The sequence below is a fragment of the Festucalex cinctus genome, chromosome 7 (assembly GCF_051991245.1).
Source record: "Festucalex cinctus isolate MCC-2025b chromosome 7, RoL_Fcin_1.0, whole genome shotgun sequence".
Classification (NCBI taxonomy): domain Eukaryota; kingdom Metazoa; phylum Chordata; class Actinopteri; order Syngnathiformes; family Syngnathidae; genus Festucalex; species Festucalex cinctus.
Window position 1 is genome coordinate 5,198,404 of NC_135417.1, and position 23,500 is coordinate 5,221,903.

Consider the following 23,500-nt stretch of genomic DNA (forward strand, 5'->3'; position numbering starts at 1 on the left):
TTGGTGTCAAAAAACTTGCAGACAAGCGGCTCAGATGCACTCTTAAGTCACATGCACAATTGTACGAAATTATTCCTAAAAATAAATGTATATCAAGGTTTTAAAGTCATGTTAAGTGGTGAGCCTTGGTGAGAGCTGGCAGACCATAAGCATGCGAGAGTCAGATATGATCTTGAGTCAACCTAGGGCTGCCCGATTATGGGAAAAAATAATAAATCACGATCATTTTGCCAATAATTGCAGTCACAATTATTAAAACTATTATGTTTTAAAAATATTAAGACCAATTAAAAAAATTTATATATATATATATATATATAGATATATATATACACACACATACATATACATATATATATATATATATACATACATATACATATACATACATATACATATACATATATATATATATTAGGGGTGTGAATTGCCTTGTACCTGACGATTCGATCCGTATCACGATTCATAGGTCACGATTCGATTTGATACCGATTAATCCCGATATGAATTTACAAGGCGATTGTTGCGATTTTTTTACTCAAATTTAGAAAATACCATTCAGTAAACTTGTACATGTACACTGTAAGATTTGAATGAAGTTGTATTATTTATTGATCTGAAACTTCAGTTTTATAACTGAGACACTGTATTTAACAAACAGGTTCTAACCTTTTCCATGTTAGAACAGCATTGAAATCAAATATTAAGGCTTAATGTTCCATTAATATAACATTCTTCCATGCTTAAGGTGTGAAAGTTAGACATTTTGTTGAATATTTTTTCATCAAAAATGGATGTTAAAAAATCGATTAGGCTGCCTATTGAATCGATTCGAGAATTGCGTGCTGTAGTATCGCGATATATTGCCGAATCGATTTTTTTAAACACCCCTTATATATATATATATATATATATATATATAAACCCACTATAATTATGTAAGTTCCTTTTGGACCAAAGGAAATTTAAAATAGTATATATTGATAATATTTATTTCTTTATTTATTTATTTTGGCAAAAACTTGAAGTTGGAGTGCAGCAGGAGTGGACAATCATATTTTTTGGTACAAAACAAGAAAATGTTAACACATTTAAGAAATATTAAGACCAATTTAAAAAAAAAAAAAAAAAATACTATAATTATGTAAGTTCCTTTTGGACCGAATATAATTTATAATAATATATATTTATTTATTTATGTTAGCAAAAACTTGAAGTTGGAGTGCAGCAGGTGCGCTGTGCAGTAGGACGATCGTTTATTTTTTTGGTACAAAACAGGAAAATGAACGTAAAATACAAAAAAAATTATTAAGACAAATAAAATTCTTTGAAACACTAATTATGAAAGTTTGTTTTGGATGAAATAAAATTTATTAGTTTCTTAGTTATTTTAAAATAAAAAAGGCACAAATGTATAAATTTAAACAACTAAAAAAAAATAGGATTAATCTTTTATTTTACAATTATGCTGATTTCGTAATTGCAGAGTGTAATAATTGAAATTGTAATTACATTTCGATTCATTGCACAGCCCTAAGTCAACCATTATTCTAGTCTTTATTGTCCATTCATTCATCTCCATCCCATTTGAGCAGCAGAGTTGAGCGGATTACATCCTTAAAATTCCATTGATGCATTGAAAGCAGGCCAGAGACCCGCTAAAGACTCGCTCTCATTCACATGCCATCGGCGAGTACCAAACTAAATACGCTCAACTACTACAGCATTTCCCTATTATATACATGAAGCAAACAGCGCACACATCGTCTGCTCATGACGGCCATGCAACTTGTGGAGCCTAAATCACATTGAAGGTGACGCAAACAAGGTCCATCAGGAAAAGAAGACATTAGGAAGAAGATACGTGGACAGCTTGAAAAGACGCCATATGATGAAGAATGCAGACTCTGAAAGGGAGTGGGGGAGTTGAGACACGGGCAGCCTGCTTACAGATACCAGATCGCATCCTTTTACCTGAGCGCAGGCCTCCAGCCCGCCGGCACAGGTAGACAGGCAGGGACAGATAGACATCATACTCGCACTCTCGCTTCCAGCAGGACCAGTAGAGCGGAAGCTGTGCGTGCTCGCCACCCTGTAGGGCGGAGACTAACAAGGAGGAGATGGAGGCCTTCAGCTCGACTTTTTTTTAATGACTGCGGGTACATGGCTGCAGGGTTTATGTATAGGACACTGTCAGCCCCATTTAAAATGCCAGCAAGTTCTCAGTAATACCATCAACACCTAGAAAACATGTTCTCAATATTTGTTTTTATTTTAAATAGTCTCGCAGTATGGCAATAAAGTGAGACAGATTGTTTTATATTTGTCCAAATTGCCAAATGACTTCTGTGCATCCGCTAAAACATCTCACAGCACATCATGCCAGACAAGTTGCCCACGCACACTACCAAAATGTGTGAAGTTGAACCATCATCAAGATTCACAACAATGATTCAAAGCAAACAGCCTCACTCCAACGGAAATTTGGGAGCAATCCCTTAAGAAACAAACTTGCGGAATAACAACCGCCACTGAACTGCAGCCTTGTGAGCTGAAGCTCGCACTCACAAGTGTCTCTGAACCGTTGCAGCTACAATAGGCCTGGTGGCACAAGTCATTAGCTGGTGAAAAAATACACAAATGTTTAGATTCATTCAGGCACCTCCAAACCAGTCTGCTGCAACAAAGATGATCAGGTCTAACAAGGAATGATCTAATTTCACTTAATTGGTCAAAAAAAAAAGAAAAAAAAAAAAAAGATGTATTTCTTTTTGTGTTTATTTTGAATAGCCAGCACATTTGTAACTTCTAATAAACCTGATCAAGTCATTATCTTGGGGAATATGTGCAAGAACAACTGAGCAAACCTTACCCAGCATGCCAGGGTTGCCCCTGTTTACCGGCTTGGGCGGAGGCAGAGGTGGCTGCTTTGTGCCCTGAGCGACGGACGACAAGCCTGCAGATGAAGACTGCTGTGTGGTCGCACCCACAGAGGAGACGTTCCTTGTAGGCTTGGGTGCAGTACTCGCGGAGGCAGACAGGGATGGGTACTGGGCCGAGTTGTGGTTCGATGGGGTGCGAGGTGGCCCCTCGCTGCCTGGCTCAGGCGTAGAGCTTATCAACCATTTTGGAGGCATGACGGACTGTTTCGGCGGCAGAGGTTCACGAAGAGTGTCCTTCGGTGCTTCAGGTTCAGGGACAAAATGGCTGTCTGACTCTATGAAAACAAGACATCTTTGATGGAACATTGCATAATTTATTTTTCAACATTACCCAGAATCCAGTTACGATTTCATCTATATTTTCAAGGTAATGAAGGTAAACAAACACCCCATTCTTGAATTCCATTTTGAAATCATCTTAAAAAGGAAGTCAATCTTAAACATTTCTTGACAATAATGTTATGTGTGACCAGTGTAAACATGACATTTTGATTAATATTACCTTTGTGGAATATGAGTTATTTTTATCCATCTTAGTGGATGGCCGTTTTGCCACTTGCTGTCGACTGAAGATGACATCACAGTTGCTCGGGGCTCAGGTAACAACCAATCACGGCTGAGCTTCAGAAAACAGGTAGGCTGTGATTGGTCGTTGCCTGAGCCCTGAGCAACTGTGATGTCATTTTCACTCGACAGCAAATGGCAAAATGGCCGGCTTTTGAGATTGATAAAAACTGCTGGATTTTGCTACTTAACTCATATTCCACTAATGCAATATTAAATCAGAATACCTTATTTAGACTAGTGGGACTGCATAGAATTTTTTTTTTCCCCGCTTCAACTTGAGCTGCAATGTTGAGCGACACTGCAGTGTGCTATTTGCTGCTGTTTCACCACTCCAAGCATGCACTGTGATCGCACTTGATTTAGAAATGCATTATTTCGGGATCAGCAGCGACGATAAACAGCGAAGGTGGCTGTAATTACCACACACTAACACCACCCTCAGCCAGCCCCAAACATATCCGAGTCATCCCACATTCTTTGGCAACTCCCACATCATATCAAAGCTGTAACTCAAACATTTCTGATGACTGTATTTATTCATAGACAAGCCTCTGCAGTTGTAATTTTGGGCCGGTTGTCATCTGCATGCAATGTTTCGCTAATTTTTAAAAAACAAAATCTCACTGTAAGAATCCAACTTCACATATGGATCTTCTCGATTGGAACTCAGGTGTACAAGCACGCAGAACAAGAATGTTTTTTTTAAGTGGTTCCTCTGTGAGATGAGTGACAACCTGCCTCTGAAAGAGCACTTACAGTGTCACCGTTTCACAAAGTGTAATGTTGCTTAAAATTGATTAACTGTGCTGCTTCGCCACTTATCACAGCGTCTTTACAACGTTAGCATTAAAGGGCAATGAAGAGTATACGGATTGTGCCACGTTAATTAGGAGAGGAGATGAGAGAACGAGCTATTCCCCAATGTTCCTGAATAAGAAGATGGAGCAGGACTCTAGGGAGCCATCTGAAGCTCGTCTCTGAGAGGACAGCACCAGCAAAGCACGCTACAAAGCTTTAAAACAGATGCATGATGTCATTATGTAAAACTTCTACATTCCTTTCCAGGAATAATGCGATAGCAGGGAGTGAGGGGGTGGCATACGTGACTCACCTCTACGGGTCCTTCCCTCTTCAGCAGACGCATGTCGGGGGAGTGTAGGCTTCCAGTCTACATCAGCCGGTCGACTCCTCCTGCCTTCCTCTGAAGGGGCTTTCTGCAGCCCAGACCTCCTTTGTCCATCTTCAGGGTGAAACTGGCCTCCACTTCTGCCTTCATCCATCTGATTGTGAATCTGTCCTTGCCACGTGGTGTTTGACTTCCACTCTGTCTCCCCATGTCCACGAGGTACCATCACCCCGCTTCCTCTCTGCCCTTCTTCCGGGGGGCCGGAACCCCTGGAGCTAGAAACTCTTCGGCGTTCTCCATCTGGGGGAGATCGACCCCTGTGGTCGTCCGAATGGGCCAGCCAAGTAGGGTTTATCCTGAAGTCTGAATCAGAGTGCACTCGGGCCGGGTTGCTCCTTCCAGCGCCGACCCCTCCTCCTCCGCTCACAGGCAGAGTGTGGCCGTTCTTCACGAAGGGCTGCTTCAGGCTTTGTGCCGCTCCATCTTTATCTAAAGGAGGACAAAATGTTAATCTTTCCTTCATTTGGCTTTCAGGGAAAATATAACATGAAGAGAGGCATAATAATTCAATCAATTGGCAGCTATGTGGAATTGATTGATGCTTAAAAGGGGAAGTCAACCCCAAAAGAATGTTCTTGACAATAATAGGTCCCACCAGTGTAAATAGGGGGTTCTGCTTAATATTGTGTTAGTGGAATATGAGTTAAGCAGGAAAATCCAGCATTTTTTTCATTTTGCCATTTGCTGTCGAGTGAAATTATTACAGTCGCTCAGGTAACAACCAATCACAGCTCAGCTTCAGAAAACAGGTGAGCTGTGACTGGGCGTTGCCCGAGTCCTGTGATGTCATCTTCAGTCAACAGCAAGTGGCAAAATGGCCGACATGGAACGGTTGACTTCCCCTTTAAGTCATTAAAATGGAATACACAATTTAGCTGCAACGACCACAGGCTGTTGAACAACACAACATCAATAATGGGAAGTTATGGACGATCAAGTAAATGTAGTCATTAAGCCATCCATAGCCTACATGTTGAACTTAATCTACCTGTAGAGTTTTACATGCTTCATTGACTGCTTTGTCGGAATGAGAAGTGATGTGTAAATTAGATTGACACTTTAGTCATTTAACAAACATGCCTTCAGGCTACCACAGCTTATTAAAGAAAATAATCAATGGTTCCAATCCTTTTCCCCATCACAAAAGCCTGGCCATGTAGGCAACAGTGTGCGAGTGTGGGTTGGTGTGATGAAGGAGCAGCTGTAGATTTAATAAATGGTCTTCCGCAGAACAGCGGGGCCCTGCATTATGATTGCACATGCCCCTTTCAAAACCACTTTGCTGCAGGGCACCATTTGTTCCACTTTCTCGGCTCTGGAGAGCCTTATTATTAAAACACATGTTTCACTACTTTTAAAAACAAGGCATCAAACAAGGTGAAAGGACATTTGACATTTTCTAAATATGTCTCAGTCACCTGCTGGATGGGAGTACAGTGTTCCTGTCATTATGTAATCATGACTTCACTTTGCCGACTGTGTGGGTGTGACAGCCCCAGCAGTGCTACACTAGATACAGTGGATACAGACACTGCTGTGCAAAGATCAGATGAATCAGAGAACATGTACCGTTTTCGGGAACTTCTTTCAGCACTCCCTGATCTATAAGCTCTTGCCGGGTACGCCTTGTCGACATCCTTCGCTCCAGTTCTGCCATATCGACAAAGATATATGGCAGCACATTACAGAAGATATTCATTTATCAATTGCATGTTCAACGATGCAAGTTTGGAATAACAAAATGGCATCCATTAGCACTTATTGTCTGTTCAACCTGGACTGCAATTATGGTAAATTGGACCATGCATTTTTTTGTGGGGTTTAAAAAGCGAAGTGGGAAGGGTATGGGAGAGCAGTGGTCTCTCCAAAGAGAATTAAAACCACAAACCTTCGGATGCTTCCTTGAATTTCTCGCTGCTTTTCTTCTTGCGCCACTTCCATGGCTTGAAGATCTTGCCAAGACTAGAGAACTTGCCCTTGCGCTTCGGGGGAGGGGTGCTGTCTCCCGTGCTGCTCGCCTCTCCCACCATCGTGCTCTGTTGCTGCTCACTTTCATCGTCTGAAATAAACGGTAAATGGTCTTTCACTTATATAGCACTTTTTCCACCTATCAAAAGCGATTCACCTACTGATGGCACACCAGGTGGGGGTTCAGTATCTTGCTCAAAGACACTTCGACATGGTCACAAGGAGTGAACCCATAACCTCAGGATTGGGAAATGATCACTCTACCACTGAGCCATGCCACAATAATAGAAGCAATAATGTGATACAAATTAGCAGTCAAGATAGAACAAGGCAAGCCGATTTTGCCTTACTGAAAACCCAAACAAAGTTTCTTTTGTATATCAGCTGTGTGTAATCTCGCAATCAAATAAACACCCAACTCTTGTTTTACAGCTTTGACAAAAACCCACATTAACTCATTCACTGCCATTGACGGATATACACGTCAATGGGAACGGAATTGACTTAACTCATTCACTGCCATTGACGGATATACACATCAATGGCGGTGAATGAGTTAATACTGAAATTAAACCTCAAAGGTCACACATATTTCCTAAATCGTACAATGTGCCCAAGTGTTACTTTCTTTAGCATTTATGATACCCCATCAGACTAATACAGAGCACTACAGCCAGGCCTCAACTAATTTCAGCAGCAAAGGATTCCGTCTGAGTACGTTTTTCTGTTTAGGGGCTTTTTTTTTTTTTTTTTTTTGCAACACTGATTCAAAATGGCTAGCTGCTCTCATGGGCACATCAAATAAGATTTCTGAACATTGTTGAACGTCAAGTCAAGTCAAAAAAAAAAAATCAAAATGTTTGCTTTGTTCTTGTTTTACCTTATTCTTTACTGCAAAACCAATATTTATGTTTATGTACGGAACTTTGTATACAGCAATGCCTGTTCTTAAAGCGCTTTATAAAGTTGAGTTGAGTTTATTTATATAGCGCTTTCAAACGTTTCATTGCACCTTCCCAAAGCGCTGTTCAGGGACCAAAGGATTAAGTGCATAATGAATAGTCTTGTAATTACATTTGGCAAAATTAAAGTCCTCAATTTTATGGTACAAATGTTTTTTTTTTGTTTTTTGTTTTTTTTTAAGAAGAAGAAGAATAACAGGAAAAGATATTTTGGTCAAAAGTAAGTTGCATTTCATCAACAACTTCATTTATAGAGCACTTTAAAAACAACCATCAAAGAATAATAATTTGTTTTAAGATGACTTTTCATTCCAAAGAGAGAGACTGACAACGGAAAAGGCTTGAGCCTCTCTGAGCCTCCGCTTGGTCCTTGGTACCTCCAGTAGCGTCTGGTCCGCTGACCTGAGGCAACGGGCAGGTTTGTAGGAATTGGAGACGCTCAGAGAGGCAAAGTGGGACAAGACCATTTAAAGATTTGAAAACAAAATATTAAAATGAACTCTAAAATGTACAGGGAACCAATGAAGAGTGGGCAGACTTGGAGTTATATGCTCCCTCTTACAAGCTCCAGTTAGTAGGCAAGCAACAGCATTTTGGAACAGCTGAAGACGCTTGAGAGAGGACTGGTTGACTCCAAAATAAAGTGCAGTACAGTAATCCAGCCAAGATATAACGAAGGCATGGATTACTGTTTCTAAGTGCTGTTCAGAGAGAAGAGGCTTAACAATGCCCAGCTGCCTAAAATGAAAAAATACGGATTTAACAACAGCACCAATTTGCCAGTTCACTTTATAAATCAGTGGCCAATTTAAACCCCAAGTTCGCAAGTGCTGGCTTTACATAAGGCGCCAGCCAGAGTGCCGATTGCCAAAGTCAATGGGGTGGGATTTAAATAGGCTACTGAGAAAAAAACACCATAGCTTGTTTTCTTTTCACTGAATTTCAAGAAATTCAGTGCCATCCAGGCCTTGATTTCCTGCATACAGGACAAAAGTGGCCTTAAGGAGAAAGAGTCCTTTTTGCTCAGCAGGACATAGATCTGACTGTCATCCACATCATAGGGAAAGGAAATACCAAGTTCAAGTGAACACGATACGGTAGAATAAAGTAGCAACGAAAACTGTGAGAGAACCTGAACTTAACTACGTTTCGGGGGGGGGGGACACTGTAAAATTACTGAGTGCAGAACACGTGCATTTGTTTTTGTGCTGTGCATTGTCAATAATTTGTGTTTGATTGAGACTTGCTACAAACAAGGTGTTTAATACCTAGCAGGGGTAATAAATGTACACAAGGCTTGAACGCACAAAATGTGCAACTAGAGAACAATAGCGCTCCAGTTGAGGCCACAGTAATCTGGCAATTTCAACCAAGGTCATCTGTTGCCTCTACAAAAAGTACAAACAGTATTCTTCTTACTCAAGACAGTTATTATCTTTAGCTCAGTGGTCTCGAGGACTGAGTGTGCTTTGGCAGGGTGATGCTGAGAGCTCATGGACACTCCACATACCCACAGTTAACAAGAGAGGTCTGACTCTGACGTTCAGTGAGAGTTCACAAACATTCCTTGGTGTGGCGGAGACTAGTACCTTATCAGTTTTCCAGCCCTCACCGGCCAAATAGAGAAATAAGAGTACACACATGGATTATGTCAGCACAAATGACTGTTAGTCATGTTGCACATAGCATCATTGAAGAAGGACTTGTTGAAAATGAACTTGGTCAACAACTGTGATTACATTCTCCGAATGTTTGATTGACAAACATACTGAGAGCAGATGAAACAACAGGATGCTGGGAGGTTAAATGTTGGCACTCTCAATAGAGCAGCTGCTGAATTCAGAAGGCATAGTGTGTACCTCCGATGTGCGTTTCAAAACAACCAGTCCCATGCACACATACAGGACGTCTTGCCCCCTTACAGTCTGATTCCAACAATGTAAATCTTGAAATGCTGATATGGATTACAGCACTCGGTAATCAAATGGTGATTTTCCACTGCACGCAACAGGCTCAGTCCTGCTTATTGGCCTCGGTTTAGTTTTTCAAATCAAAATAGTATCGCCGGATACTACGAAAACCACACTGCACTGAAGGTATGAATTGGAATGAGGTAAGCTAACAAACAATGGCAATGGAAGAGAATGAGGGTTTCCTGTATTTACTTCTCATGATGGCCACAGTTGCAGATCAGTGAAAACAATGTTATAATTTTGCAGCATTCAGATCTAAGGCAACGTAAGCAGGTAATCAAGTGTAACAATTTTTTAATATTGTATATATAAAAATGTCATCAAACGGACTATAGCTGTCATATGATTCGGTTTGACCAATGAATGTGGAATGAAGCAGTGGCTAACATTGTCCCACACTTTAGAAATAGTACCATCAGGCATACAGGTTAGTATTTGATTTAATCAAACTGAATTGCGCCAACGGTGAGTAGAGAGAGCAGTGGCAAGTCAGTGACGAGATTTTCAAAATTAAAAACCGGGACACTACAATTTCACTGAAAATCAAAGAAATTCTCACCAGGAACTACTGTATTTTATAACAAATTTCAACGCGAGTCAATCTGGTTCTGTTATTAATTTTGCTAATGCTATCTTGATTGACAGTTTTTTTTTTTCCCGCTCAGTCCCTGCAGCTATTCCACCAGAAGAGTTGAGCTTACATTGGGTCGGTCTGGCGGCGACCGCAGTATTAGGCTAAGTAGGGCTATGTTTCCCTATGTTTAGAGACGTAATCAGGAAGTAGTTCTAGTTACAGTATGCCGAAAACACGCCAGCTAGCAATTTCACATACCCAAACAATTGGCTTCCGGAGTGGACTAAAAACAAAAAAATTAATTACAAAACGGGACAGAACGTTCGTAAAAGTGCGACAAAACACTGGGGCTGGCGAAATCTGGCGGGAATCGTGACAAGACTCAAAATTAGGAATGTTCCATTTAACCCGTGATGTCTGGTCAGTGGTCACCCTAACCAAACAGTACAAAATGAAATTAGCACAAAGGCACATACATTACAAATACCATATTTACAGATCCCAAAAAGAGTGAACCCGTCTTAATTTAAAACCCAAAGACATTCTTATCTTGAAAAAGAGATACTTCTACCTGGAAAGTGGCTGTTAAGTGTCCAGCTTCCATGGTGGCGGGTTTTAAAACAGCATGCCATGAGAAAGAAGAGATCCCCAATTCAAATGATTGGATGTATCTCAACAGTTGAATCACTACAGAAGAAAAAGCCGTAGGAAATCGTCAAATCTAATTCGAGGTGGTCGACGTTCAAGGGATGTCTCCGCACCGAGGAGCTCCAGCTGAAATTTGCATTGTACAGCAGAGCGGAGGATTCGGACCAGGTGCCATAATATCCCAGTAAATCGCTGCGGTTGCCCTGCGGTCCAAATGTTTGTCACACGGCCGAGTGCAGTCACAGTGGCTCAGCTGAAGCCAGCCAAGCAGGATAAAAGCAGGCTGTGCCAGGCCAGCACACACCACGACACTGCAGAGGTGACGATTGCTCAGCCCGTGTAGTAGGCATCCATTAGAGAACGATGACTGACTAAATCCTTTGAAGAAAATGATTTTCACCTAATTAAATTGTTGATGATCAAATTATCCTTCTAAAGCACAAAAAATCCAAATTTGATATCCCATTCAACAAAAAAAAGAACAGCCCAGTTATTCTTCATAGATAGTTCTCAAAAGGTATTTTTTGTGAGAAGAGCAGGGCTAGGTTGAGCGAGCAAGGGACTGGAAATGGGCGTAAGGGGGGGGGGCACAAAAAGTAGAAGGGGGCAGCCTGGAAACACAGAGAGGAAACGGCACTCCACCCTGATTCTGTGACAGAACAAAGACAACCTCTTCCCCTGGAAAACCACAACACAGGCCACTGTGCAGCTCAGTCACACCGCTCTGCTAGGTCCAATCCGGTGACACTCATTCACTCGGTGAAGCTCATTACTACTGCCTGTTAACACATTAACAATGTCCTGCCCGCGTATAACATGTCTGTGCAAAACTACACAGGAGTTCTGGCTGTCGTGCTGTGTAATCAGAAGCTGCAGAGATAAGGCGCCGGAGTCAGGAAACATGGGGGCGTGTGACTATCAAGAGGCCACACCTACTGGTCCTATAAACACACGCCAGGGAGCTTCGATTTCCCTCTGACCTCATGGTTGCATGAGTCATGACGGCCTTGGTCAGGTGAGCATGTGATCACACTAGATTGTTGCTTGAGAACCAAAAAAAAAAAAAAAAAAAAAAATCACCTCCGCTTTTAGCCAATCTGCTCGCCAATACTTCCGGATCACTTACATAACCACCAAACTGCATTAGCAAACCATTGGCAGAGAGGATTACGACACTTAAATGAGCTTATTTTAACTAAATCAATAAGATTCCAGAGCAGACAAACAGAGTAGTTGTGATCAAAATAAATATATCGTTGCAGACCTCTTGACAATAGATATATTGATACGGAGGCGTCAAACTCAATATTGTACATTCATTCATAAATTTTCCCGGGACGTCTCTGAAAGCTGCTCCTTGCTATGCAGTGCGCACACATTTCGATCAGGCAGCATACAGGCGGAAAACATTTTTGCTGTAAAAGTATAATTTATTGTTTTATTCATGCATTTAGTCATGTAAAATATCGGAAAACACATTGCCTTGAAGGCCATGTATCGCAATACACATGTATTGCAATATGTATTACATCGTGACCCTGTATCATGATACGCATTGTTCGTGAAGTTGTTGGCAATACCCAGTCCTAATGACCTATACTTTCTATAGTTTGAAATGGAAAAAATGCAATGTTGAATTTAAACTATGAAAAAATAAGACACTAAATTCCAAATGAGCCCCATTAAAAGATGTTTTTTCATGATTCCGTTTGACTAGAGAAATGTTTATCATGAGAGCGCCACACATGTGCACGACTACATGAAAACACAGCTGACATTCCTCCACGTGATCCCAGTGATTTAACATTCCTTGTGGTGGTAACGTGAAGAGGAAACCGAGGAGAGCAAGAGAGCACGACTATGCAGTACTTGCGGAAAAACTAATAACCGTTGAGTTTGCTCTCTTTGCAGCAACTGCACAAAAACCAGTTAAAGGTAAGTGACAAATTTGTTTCCAGAAGTGGAGAATAAGTCCAGAAACTCACCGCCATTGTTATGTTGTAGTGGATCCTGAGCCGGGGTCTCCACACGGAGACTCTGTCCCATGATCACGCCCCCTGCGGGGCCTCTACCAGTCCCAAGTTCAAATATGTGCAACCTGGACTAACGTGAGGCTGCACCTTCCTTCCTCACTCTTCAATAAAAGTCCTCAAGTCTGCCCAAGCTCAAATTCTTTCTTCTCAGTGTTCCTGCTGTCTACCCTTCCTCAATTCCTTTCAGTACTCCCCTCACCCCCTCCTCCTTCTTTCAATCTCCTTAAGTCCTCCCCTCCCGGCAGGAGCTGGACTCCCTCTCCACGACTGACCCTCCCTCATTGGCTCATAGCGCAGGTCAGTATTCAGTGAAAGATGCCAACCATTCCTGGGAAAGCGGAGTTATGTTTTAAACAGGGGCGAGTGTTTGACAGTATGCAGGGCGATGGATGCAGCAAACATGAAATCACAAAAGACAAGACTTTCTATGGAATAGGGATAAGACCGATAATCGGCACATATATTGGGCGTTTTGACGAATATCGGTGTCAGCCTTACCACATTACAAAAAAAGTCAAGATTGCCATTTATATTTTAAAAAATGTTGACACAAATAACCCCCGCCCCCCCATTTTTTAATTTTTTTTATTTTTTTTTAAGGCGTTGTCTTCCGTTTTCACTCCGGAAAATGCACTATATAAATACAGGATGTATACCCATGAACTCCTTCTCAATTTACACCTCTGGGCTTCTGTTAATGTGTGGTGGTGATTTTTCCTAACCCCCCACGGCCCCCAGCCTGTATTTTGCCATTTTGTGTTTGTTTTGTCAACAGTGGGACGTTTCTGTGGACAGACAGTTCGCAGAACGGTTTTTTTTTTTCTCCCCCCCACTCGTTCACTCACACAAGCTTATAAAATCCATGCGTGCTGTCAAGTTGCCGCGGGAGTGACGTCATGCAGGCGACAAATTCGCCCAGTCCCGTCTGCCGACAGTGAGTGACACGCCCCCCGCTCTGCGATTGGCTGGAGGGGTAAACAACTGTCTGTCCACAGAAACGTCCCGCTGTTGACAAAACAAACACAAAATGGGAAAATACAGGCTGGGGAGGTGGGGGTTTAGGAAAAAAAAAAAAATCGCCACCACACATTACCAGAAGCCCAGAGGTGTAGATTGAGAAGGAGTTCATTGGTATAAATTCTGTATTTATATAGTGCATTTTCCTGAGCGAAAATGGAAGACCCCGCCTTTAACTGAAAATGAATACCAGCTCCAAACATCAGTTATCAGCCTCCTTGACTACTACTAATCGGCAAAAAAAAAAGCATCGGTGTGTATTAACATACTTCAGTCAATGCTTCTTTAGCCTGGCGAAAATGGAAGGGATAGTAGTCATGTGAAACGAAATAAGATGCTACCGGAAAGGAAAACAAAGTATTCATTTACCTGCCTGCAAATTTGTAATCTAATTTGTGTGCAATGGATAGACAGTGTAACTGTGTAACTCAACACTGTCAATAGACATAGATTCATACACAATCACACCTGTTACAAAGCGTCAGAGGAATGTGATAAAATGAGACAAAAGATATTTGATGATCACTTACTGTTTACCTTGTATCTAGCATTGCGTTGTTTAGAAGTAGTAAGAGTGTTTTACCATGTTGCTCATTACAGCCAAACACAGTTTATCATACCTCTCCAAGTGTCTCATGACTGTTCTTAACAGAATTAACTTAACTTACTTGAAACGTTTACCAAAGGAACTGCACAAAGACTACTACAGTACGCAGAGGGGGTGCAGTGGGCCCCAAAAATGCGGTTTGCTTCCTTCTGATGTTTGAGTGTCTTCAGAAAACCTTGTCCAAGTTTGCCTCACAGGACTCCTAAGCACTGAGCTGTGTCATTATGCCTGGATGGCGTTTTCTTAATGTTTGGCTGCTTCTCAGCTGCTTCGAAAAGATGGTGAGCTAGTGTGTGTGTGTGTTCAACATTGTTCCTTTTCTCTTTCTGTGTCCCACATACAGACTTCACACCGGGCCAGCTTCCAGAAAGAGCTGAGCCAATCCGCATGAGCCCAGAACCTGTTGGCCTGACCTGGATAAAAGACTGGGCCAGACTTCAGCAAACAGGCATACTGAAGCCCGTTTAGGTTGTAAAGTGCATATGCATACACACACACACACACACACAGACATAGGTGTGCATTCTTTGAAGCTGAGTCATTTGTTTCAAATGTTCTTGCACATGAAGGATTGTATAGATTTTACTGTTAAGTGGGTGCAGGAAGTTATTCATCATTGTCACTGGGGAAGGCTTGACTGAAATAATAATAATAATAAAAAAATTAAAAAAACGTTCTTTAGTAGCCCGATTTTAAAGTAATTATTCCTGGCAAACAAGCATCTCATTTAGATACTGTACACGAATTTCTGTTCTCAAGCGACATTTATGGATTTATATGAAAAACGATTGTTTTTGCATGTTGTGGAATTAGAGCAACTTTCTTGATTTAATTGTCGAGAGAAAACGCATATCAAACATTTTATTTGTTGAATCAAAATAACATATTTGCAAACATCGTTTTTTACTTTGCTCCTAAGTAAATAAGATAGTCATCGTCCTCCGTAATCATACCGTTTTATAAGTTGAATGAGTAAAGATAAATTCAGAGTTTCTAAACCACACACCAAGACAACAAGCTAACATAAACATACTAATGAACTTCAAACGACACAGCCCTCCAGCTATGCACTCGACGCTAATGTAGAACAAGAGAACAAATGGACTCGCAGACTGAGGCCCTGAAGATGTGTGGCCGTGTCCCCGAGTGGCTCATAAAGTGTCCACAAGCGAGACAGACCTCATAAACACTGTGGATATACAGCACAATGAGTGGCTCTACAGCTTTTTCTGCAGCTTTAACACAGCACTTAACAAAACCTCAACGTCCATATTGATACTCAGTACTCACCAGGAGTTTCCATCACAGATTTTGAGGCACACCAATCAAATGTTCCTGAAAAACAACATACACACACTTTCAGTTAAACAAGTCAAAATGGAGGCAGGATGTTGCTGTCTAAAACAAATAAAGTGTAAACATACACAGCAGAAAGTCATGAGTGGGGATGGCAGATTTCCTCAGCAGCAATCTTGAATTGCTTTCCGTCAGGTTGCCAGCATAGAGACAATTGCAGCTCCGCCCATTTCATCCCCCTAGACAAAGAAAAGCAGAAGACATTAAAAGTATGCCAGACAGTGAGGATGAAAAATTAATGCGGATCGGCTTCAGAAACTTTCAACATATTCTAAACAATTGTGCAATTTGTATGTTAATATCCCAAATGGAAAAAGGTAGAAAGATAAGCAGGGTTGTCGCTTCGTCATATTTATGAAATACAGACTGAGGGGGCAATGTTAATTGTCAGGAAAGGGAAATAAGCAACAATCAAATGATTCGTTTATCTACAAAACAAGCTAGAAATTGCATTAGAACAAAAGCGTCAGGGGAGGAAAAATGACAAAGGAAGCATCTTGATGATGTATTTATAGCACTGATGCCAAGAGAACACAACTTGAAGCTGTTCGTGTTTCTGTGGATGAGGTAATACAGAACTTGTTTCAATCTTTTGAAGAAGAGTCAAGTTAAGATTCCATATAATCAAAAGTGTACTATACATTTCATGTATATTTTCCTAGGGGTGCACTGAAAATTTGGCCACCAAAAATAAAGTACATTTTCGGTTTCGGTCCAAAAGACTTTTGTCAAATAGGGTAAAACAGGATGTTGTGATGATGCAATCATGTGGTGCCTTAACACGACAAAATTAAAATTCCCTAATATTTTCTCAGAATCACCGTGCACATATGTTAAAAAATGAAGCATTTGGCACAAATTTAAAGAGAACTATAGACTAGTGTTACAATACCATTTTTTTGGCCCCCCCGATTCCAAATTTTGCAGTATCGGCCGATACCATACCGATACCGAAGTTTTTTTTCCCCCTCAACATGAAAAAGCTGTCCTATTCAGAGCATTCAAGGGGAAATAGGATATCTTAGATCGGCATGCAGTGAAATGCTGTTAATAAATGTATACAAGTACAAGTAAAGTGCCACCTTAAAAAAAGAGATGAGCATATACTTTGAGTATGCCTGTCAATCTCAATGCACCAGAAATGCACGGCTCGGTGGCTCAGCTCATAAATGAGGAAAAGCTGTAGCAGTTCTTTGGTTCATTTTTAGATATAAAAACAGTCTTTTGGGGATTCTGCTCAGTGCTCATAATACGCAGCTACACGCTCCAAATTCTGTTTTAGTTGTAGCCTATAAATGCCCCCTTTGCTAGTTCTCTTTAAAGATAAACAATTGACTGGCAAGGTCAAAGTTGAACTTCCCCATAAGCCTGTTACAATGACTTAACGTAAAACATAAATGAGCATTCAATCAATCTTGGCGATAGAAGTAATAGACACACATACACAAAGTACTTTCCGCCACACTGGACGAATGTTGTTTGCATGACATGCCAACGCCAGTGTAGAGCGTGTAGGTTGTGTAAATATGTTACATGTGCAAACAGAACAATGCCTGCCTCACGCACAGCCAGCTTCAGACCATGTCCATGAAAACGAGATGTTGGCCTACTTCCCTTGTCAATATCATTTTGTAATATGATGCTATGTAAAGCCTCCTCTTCGTTAAACTCACATTATTAGCATAAGAGTATATCGAGTTTGCAGGTTGTCCCGGACTTGTGTCGGCTTCTTCCCACATTGAAAACACATGCATGTTATGTTCAATAACAACTAGATGGTCACTAAGCGTTATTGACAGTGTGAATAGCCGTTTCTCTGCATGTGCATGTGACTGACAACCAGCTTTAGGGTGTATCGAACACTTTCTACCCAGAGTCATCAGGTATAGGCGCCAGCCCTCCGCTAACCTGAACAGGGTATATAAATGGAGGGATATTCTCGTATTAAAACAACAGTTATTTTGTCACTATATCATGTGACAACACAATGTGCATGTCAACTAGCAAGCGACTTGGCAGAGCACTTTGGCATCACTCAACCTATTTTGTTGACATTGATGTATACGATGAATACGATCATCAACTTGCCCCAGATTGACGGAAAGAAATCTGCTAAAATGTCGACACGGCCTTTATCAATACAGTAAACCACATCTACGACTCTGACGGCATTTTCTCTTCTGTTCCGCTCCTGCTCCACAAACACAGTCATCGGGCAGATAAAAGCCAATCGGGCATGCATAAGCATATATGACAAAGCAATCCCGAAAGCGGCGACTGTATAACCAGCCATCTGCGGAGAGCACACACCCTCGCCACACTACACTTTACTTGCGTTAATTCAATTACAACGGGAGAGGAAATGGCAGCAGCTGGTTAGGCTATGCCATCCTTAAATAGCAGTTTGCTTCACACTCCCAGGCTCGGGATTTGGGCACACAGGGAACCTACCAACTCAGTGAAGGAAAATCATTATGTGCACTCTCAGACCTCTACGAAACGGTGTTTAACCTTTGAACAAATACTTACAAAAATGGTGAACAGCTGATTGTGGGCCAGAGAAAGTATAATAGATAGATAGCAGTATCTGTCCACCACCCTCACAGAAAAGAATGGATGATTGAGGATGTTGTTTCCTATCAGGGTCAGGTGAGCGTCATCGCCCAGTCCGTCCCAGAAAAGAAACGTGCACCGCAGGGACCAGCGGCCCACTTTCATCAGGAGCCCAAAAAATACTCCTCTGTGCTTTGTTCAACTTTTCTTCATTAGTGTTTCTCCACCTGCATTACATTCTGGCCCACCATCACACCATAGAACTGCATATACTTATTATTTAGTGCCATTGATGGCATTTATCATTTCTATATCATGGGCCTCAAATTTTAAAAAGTACTGGAACACGGAGAACAGAATGAGCCCTAGCAAAATTGGCACAAAGAAACCATAACAGAAGACCTGACATTCTATCATCTTTTGCTGAATATTAATCACAACTGCCCGTCCGTCAATGAAATACACAACAGCAATGCAGAACAGGTAGGAAAATACCATCTTCTATGCCATAGAAGATTGGAGGCATCTTCTATGCCTCCAAAACCTGCAGCACTCCGGCCCTCGATGTCCACAGTTCGAGGGCAGGTCATTTTCTATTATTTAGAACACTGACCTTCGACCAGAGTTTCTCAATTCCGGGCCTTAGGACCCCCCTAGCCAGCCTGTTTTCCATGTCTCCCAATTCCCATTGCAGCTGATTCCAATGACAGCTAATCAGCCAGCTCTAGAGAAGCCTGATAACGATCCTCACCTGCATTGCAATTGGGAGACATTGAAAACAGGCTGGCTAGGGGGGCCTGAGGACCGGAATTGAGAAACACTGCCTTAGACACTATACACTTCTCATAGACATTCCAAAATCTTGTCCTGTTGACCTTAGTTGCTGAAATGTGGAAGTTGTTTTAACAACATCTTTCCTTACATGACTCTATTAAAGCTAGCCGGTTAGCAACATGTTGCTTATGCATACAATTGAACTTTGGTTTTCATATGCCCTAGTTTCCATATGATTCTATTTTTGCCGGGTTTTTTGGCGCCGAAATTTTGTCCTCGGTTTCGATCTAAACAAAACTTATCCACCTGTCCGCGTGACAGCGAGACTCATTTCCTGGAATTGAGAGCCCATACAAGGCATTTTGTTCAGTATTCTCAAATGTCTGTCTGTGTTCCCTCTGTCGATATTTCGGTAAACTTCATATTTCGGAAACCAAGCTTAAAGGTGAGATGTGTTTTGGGGTGCAATAATTGCTCAAAAGGTGAGAGCGACACAGAATGTCACCTCACTTCTTCATCTGATAAAATAAATAAATAAAATTTTTGCTTAGTATTATGACAGCAGCGACACAGTTCGTCTATGATGAATAAAGTTCTCGTTAGCAATGTACCGCGCATTATTGGACTTGCTGAAGTTAGCAATATATTGCGAATCCAAATGCGTCCATTTATTTGGTCAAGCATGCACCAGTTGCGTTTGTTTCTTGTGTCATCACAACATCCTTTTTCAAGTTGTCAGATTGTTTACTAGGGCTGGCCAATTAATTGTTATTGTATCAACATTCAAGATATTAATATATCAAAAATTAAGACAACATCAGTCATGTGGACTTTCTACGCTCACACTGCATGTCCAGCTCAGACCAACTAACCATCAGCCATCTTACAAGTTCGTGGTTGAAAAAAACGCAAACACCCAGCACACACAAACCCATTTCCGTATCACAAGCCTGCGCGACACAGACGTGCCATCAAGTCATAGAAATATGGTATATACAGAGCACACACATAGTTTTACAACAATTCTTAACCATATTTATGATTTAATGTGTACCAGTGGGTAAAATAGCAACGCTAGTGGTAAAAACAGAACAGTCTGCGCTCTGCGCCATTCAGGTCCATTCAATTGAATGGGAGCGAGTCTAGGCATTCAATATATCCACACTTTCCTCATAATATCGCCCAGATACTTCATATGTAGCACAGCAACTTGTGTGTTCCATGACAGACACACACACAGTGGCACACTGGCCCCGGTCCAATATTAACGTCAAACCCTGTGCCATTAGTCTTAAGGAAAAGTGATGTTTAGTGTGCATTTATCCAGTTCTTTGGTCATTATTTCTGATTGGTATACTATAGCTGTTCTTCATAAAATGTATTCCTGTTAATATTTTGAGTGCTTAGACTGGATTATTTTGAATTACATTTTTCCTATGGGAAATACTGTTTCTGTTTTTATACAGTTTGGTTTTACTCTGACTTTTTGGAATAGACTAACCACAAAAACTGAGGTTCCACTGTAGCCTTTACATAAGATATGGGCAGCTACATTTGACCAGCTGTCTTGAGTCCAGAGGCGATCGAGAAGAAACCTATAGCTTTTTTAATTAGCGATCTCGGTTAAATTTTATCTGTACGAATCAATCAAGCCCGGCTGACAGCTCACCCATCATAGCTGCCTCTTAATGGCCCCATTACAGGGGAACGTCCGACTGCAAGTGGATGGAAAGAGCTTCAGTTCCAATAGACATTTTCTCTGAGGGGGAAATTGACTTCAGCAGCTATTAGGCCAGAGGAACATTAAACCAGAGGAAATATTGGTATAACAGTGGGTGATATGAAGGTTCGAGAAGAGGCGTAGCCACCAGCGAATACAAGTCAACAACACATACACTATCAACTTACAACGTGTGGCGCGTTCACACTCATTCAACCAAATGACATTCAATATTTAGCCATAGACTTATAATGCAACACTTGAACGGATAAAGACGAATAAAACATTGTATGACAGAGTGGACACTATGAGAGACAGACACACCTGATCAGCCGTTAATGGCGTGCTACTTTACAAACACAACGACGTGGCTGGTTAAGCGCTTTATTTCCGCGACAAGGTACACAATTACCTGGTTGGATGACGAGATTTAAAGCGAGCTCAGCCTCAGACTAAAACGCCGGCTGTCAAGCGGGGGTGTGCGAAGGAGAAAAGCTTCCGGTAGTCTCTCAGCCCGAGAGGTCCTCGCGTCAAGTGGGCTCGAGATGCAGCTGAAGTGAATGGCAACGACTGGTCAAGTCCGCGGACGTGAAAAATGACAACATCCGGTTGTTCTTTTCAGAATAAACGTCACGCAGCTAATTATTCAAAGAACGCGTTTAGACCAGTAATGACTTGACTCAACATGTCTGTCTCAGCAGATGCATTTCAACTGAATTGTCAACAGGATTAACTTTCCCCGCGCACACACGGGGATCTGTGTACACACACTATGCCGTAGGAATTTACGATCGCGTCTTTTATAAATCTGCAATTTGACGCCCAACTCCTGCAAAATGCAGTAAGTTCGGTGTCGTCTAAATTAATAAATGATCGCGCGGCGATTCACGCCTGACGTTGTAGAACACTGGCGGTTAGAAAACAGCCGTTACCCGAGGCCTTGCGGTGAGAAGCATATGTCCTCAATATGCAATATCGATCATTCGAATTAGGCTCCAAATTCACACGAATCTCGTTGTAACCGTTGTTCAAACAAATAAATGGCCCCGTATCGTCTACATACCACAGATCACCGTGCACTCTTTGTTGTGTGTGGACGCCCTGTGCAGGCAATATGTGCGAAATGCATCCTAGTTAAAGGCGGTTAGGTTAACCAATAAAAAGAATAACTACGTTAGTTTTACAGCGGCTTCCAGGAGAAAAACAAGCTACAGGTCCACACACACATACAATGTCGCCTTGTGAATGTTTAATCGTGACACGGGGTTGTCTCGTAGCCGATCGGCCAACTTGGGTTATTATCCTGCCTCTAAACTTAGCAACCGTATACACAAAGCACTCGAATTCCTCGCTAGTGACTCACCTTCTTTCTCTGCCTCCTTTTCTTTTCCCCAAACTACAGCCAAAGTAAAAATATCATGCAGGACATTTCACCAACGGACACTTTCACCCACTTCAAATACTCCAAAAACCCCAAAGTCCAAACACTTTGCACTTACCGGAAGCCATCCCGAGCTGGGCATGGTGGTACCGGTAGTCCTCGACGGAAGCTGCGAGTCCTCCGTGGGCGCTGTGAAACACCTCGTCTCTGTGGCCTAAACACTACGTTACCCACAATGCATTGCGGGCAGCCAGTGATCCGGGCTGAGAAGAGGGTGGAGGTTGTTAGCCAAGTTCCTAGCTTGTGTCGCCAACCGACTGTCGAGGTGTGTTCTCTTCGACTGCACCTTGCACAATTAAAAGGAATGCTGCAGCCCCAATTGCACCCAACATTCATCGACGCTATGTACCTTTTCAGACCTACAAACAATAAAGGCAATATTGTTTTCTCGTGACTACAGGCAATTTGTTGTTTTATTTATTACAATCGCATATTAATTTGTTAAATGTACACATACGTGTGTTGGCACTTGTATGTTTTTCATTGGGTTAAACGACGAGCGTAGTAGAACAAAACGAAGCTATTTAATCGAGGTTAATAAACCACCTTTTTATGTAAACGTCACAGATCCTCTGGCTCGAGTTTGCCATCTACTGGACAAATGTCGTCATAGCATATCTATTTGCTGTTTCACCGCCTTTTATATTAAGCCAAGACAGCAATTTCTCATTAGAAAAAATCTCACGTCACACACACGCACATCACCTAACGAAAACGTCACAAGAGCATTTGATGCAATTCTTCAACAAACAGAAACTCAGTAACTTAAAAACAACAACAAACACATAGTTTGTAATGCACATTTGTTTGTTGTGTGATCATTTCCAGTACATTTGCATTGTAGTTTACCACTGACAAATGTAGTATATGACAGAGGAATGTACAGTTTGACAAGAGTTGCATGTAATATTGATATCGTCATAGGCAGCCACATCTACAGTATATAATGGGCCACACCAGTCAGACATTAGAGCTATTTACCAGATTCACTGTGATTCTACTGTTAATATTCCTTGATAATAAAATGATTAATTTAGAAGCATGTTTTTTTTTTTCTTAATGTTTCGATTTTAGGAACATCCATCACTTCCTTTCAGTGCCTAATGGGGCCTTATATTTTCCAGTCAGTCATCCCAGGAAGGAAGTACGCATGTACATTTAAAAAAAAAACAACCAATC

General features: G+C 41.5%; 1 protein-coding gene across 8 annotated transcripts in view; it reads right to left on the reverse strand.

The window, feature by feature from the left end:
• Positions 1–22,604, reverse strand: part of phactr4b (phosphatase and actin regulator 4b) — a 28,673-nt gene extending 6,069 nt beyond the window's left edge. Inside the window, exons 1-8 of one of the 8 annotated variants that reach the window (XM_077526509.1) lie at positions 22,380–22,604; positions 15,902–16,012; positions 15,768–15,812; positions 6,584–6,754; positions 6,265–6,345; positions 4,621–5,124; positions 2,873–3,217; positions 1,975–2,106 (exon numbers count right to left, since the gene is read on the reverse strand). In XM_077526509.1, coding sequence (XP_077382635.1) covers positions 1,975–2,106; positions 2,873–3,217; positions 4,621–5,124; positions 6,265–6,345; positions 6,584–6,754; positions 15,768–15,780 — 1,246 coding nt within the window. In that variant the 5' untranslated portion in view covers positions 15,781–15,812; positions 15,902–16,012; positions 22,380–22,604. Of the gene's footprint in view, positions 1–1,974; positions 2,107–2,872; positions 3,218–4,620; positions 5,125–6,264; positions 6,346–6,583; positions 6,755–10,743; positions 11,657–12,805; positions 13,029–15,767; positions 15,813–15,901; positions 16,013–21,292; positions 21,460–21,943; positions 22,099–22,243 lie in introns of those variants that run through there. The other 7 variants (XM_077526507.1, XM_077526510.1, XM_077526508.1 and 4 more) reach the window with 7 other exon arrangements.
• Between the last annotated feature and the right edge of the window lie 896 nt (positions 22,605–23,500).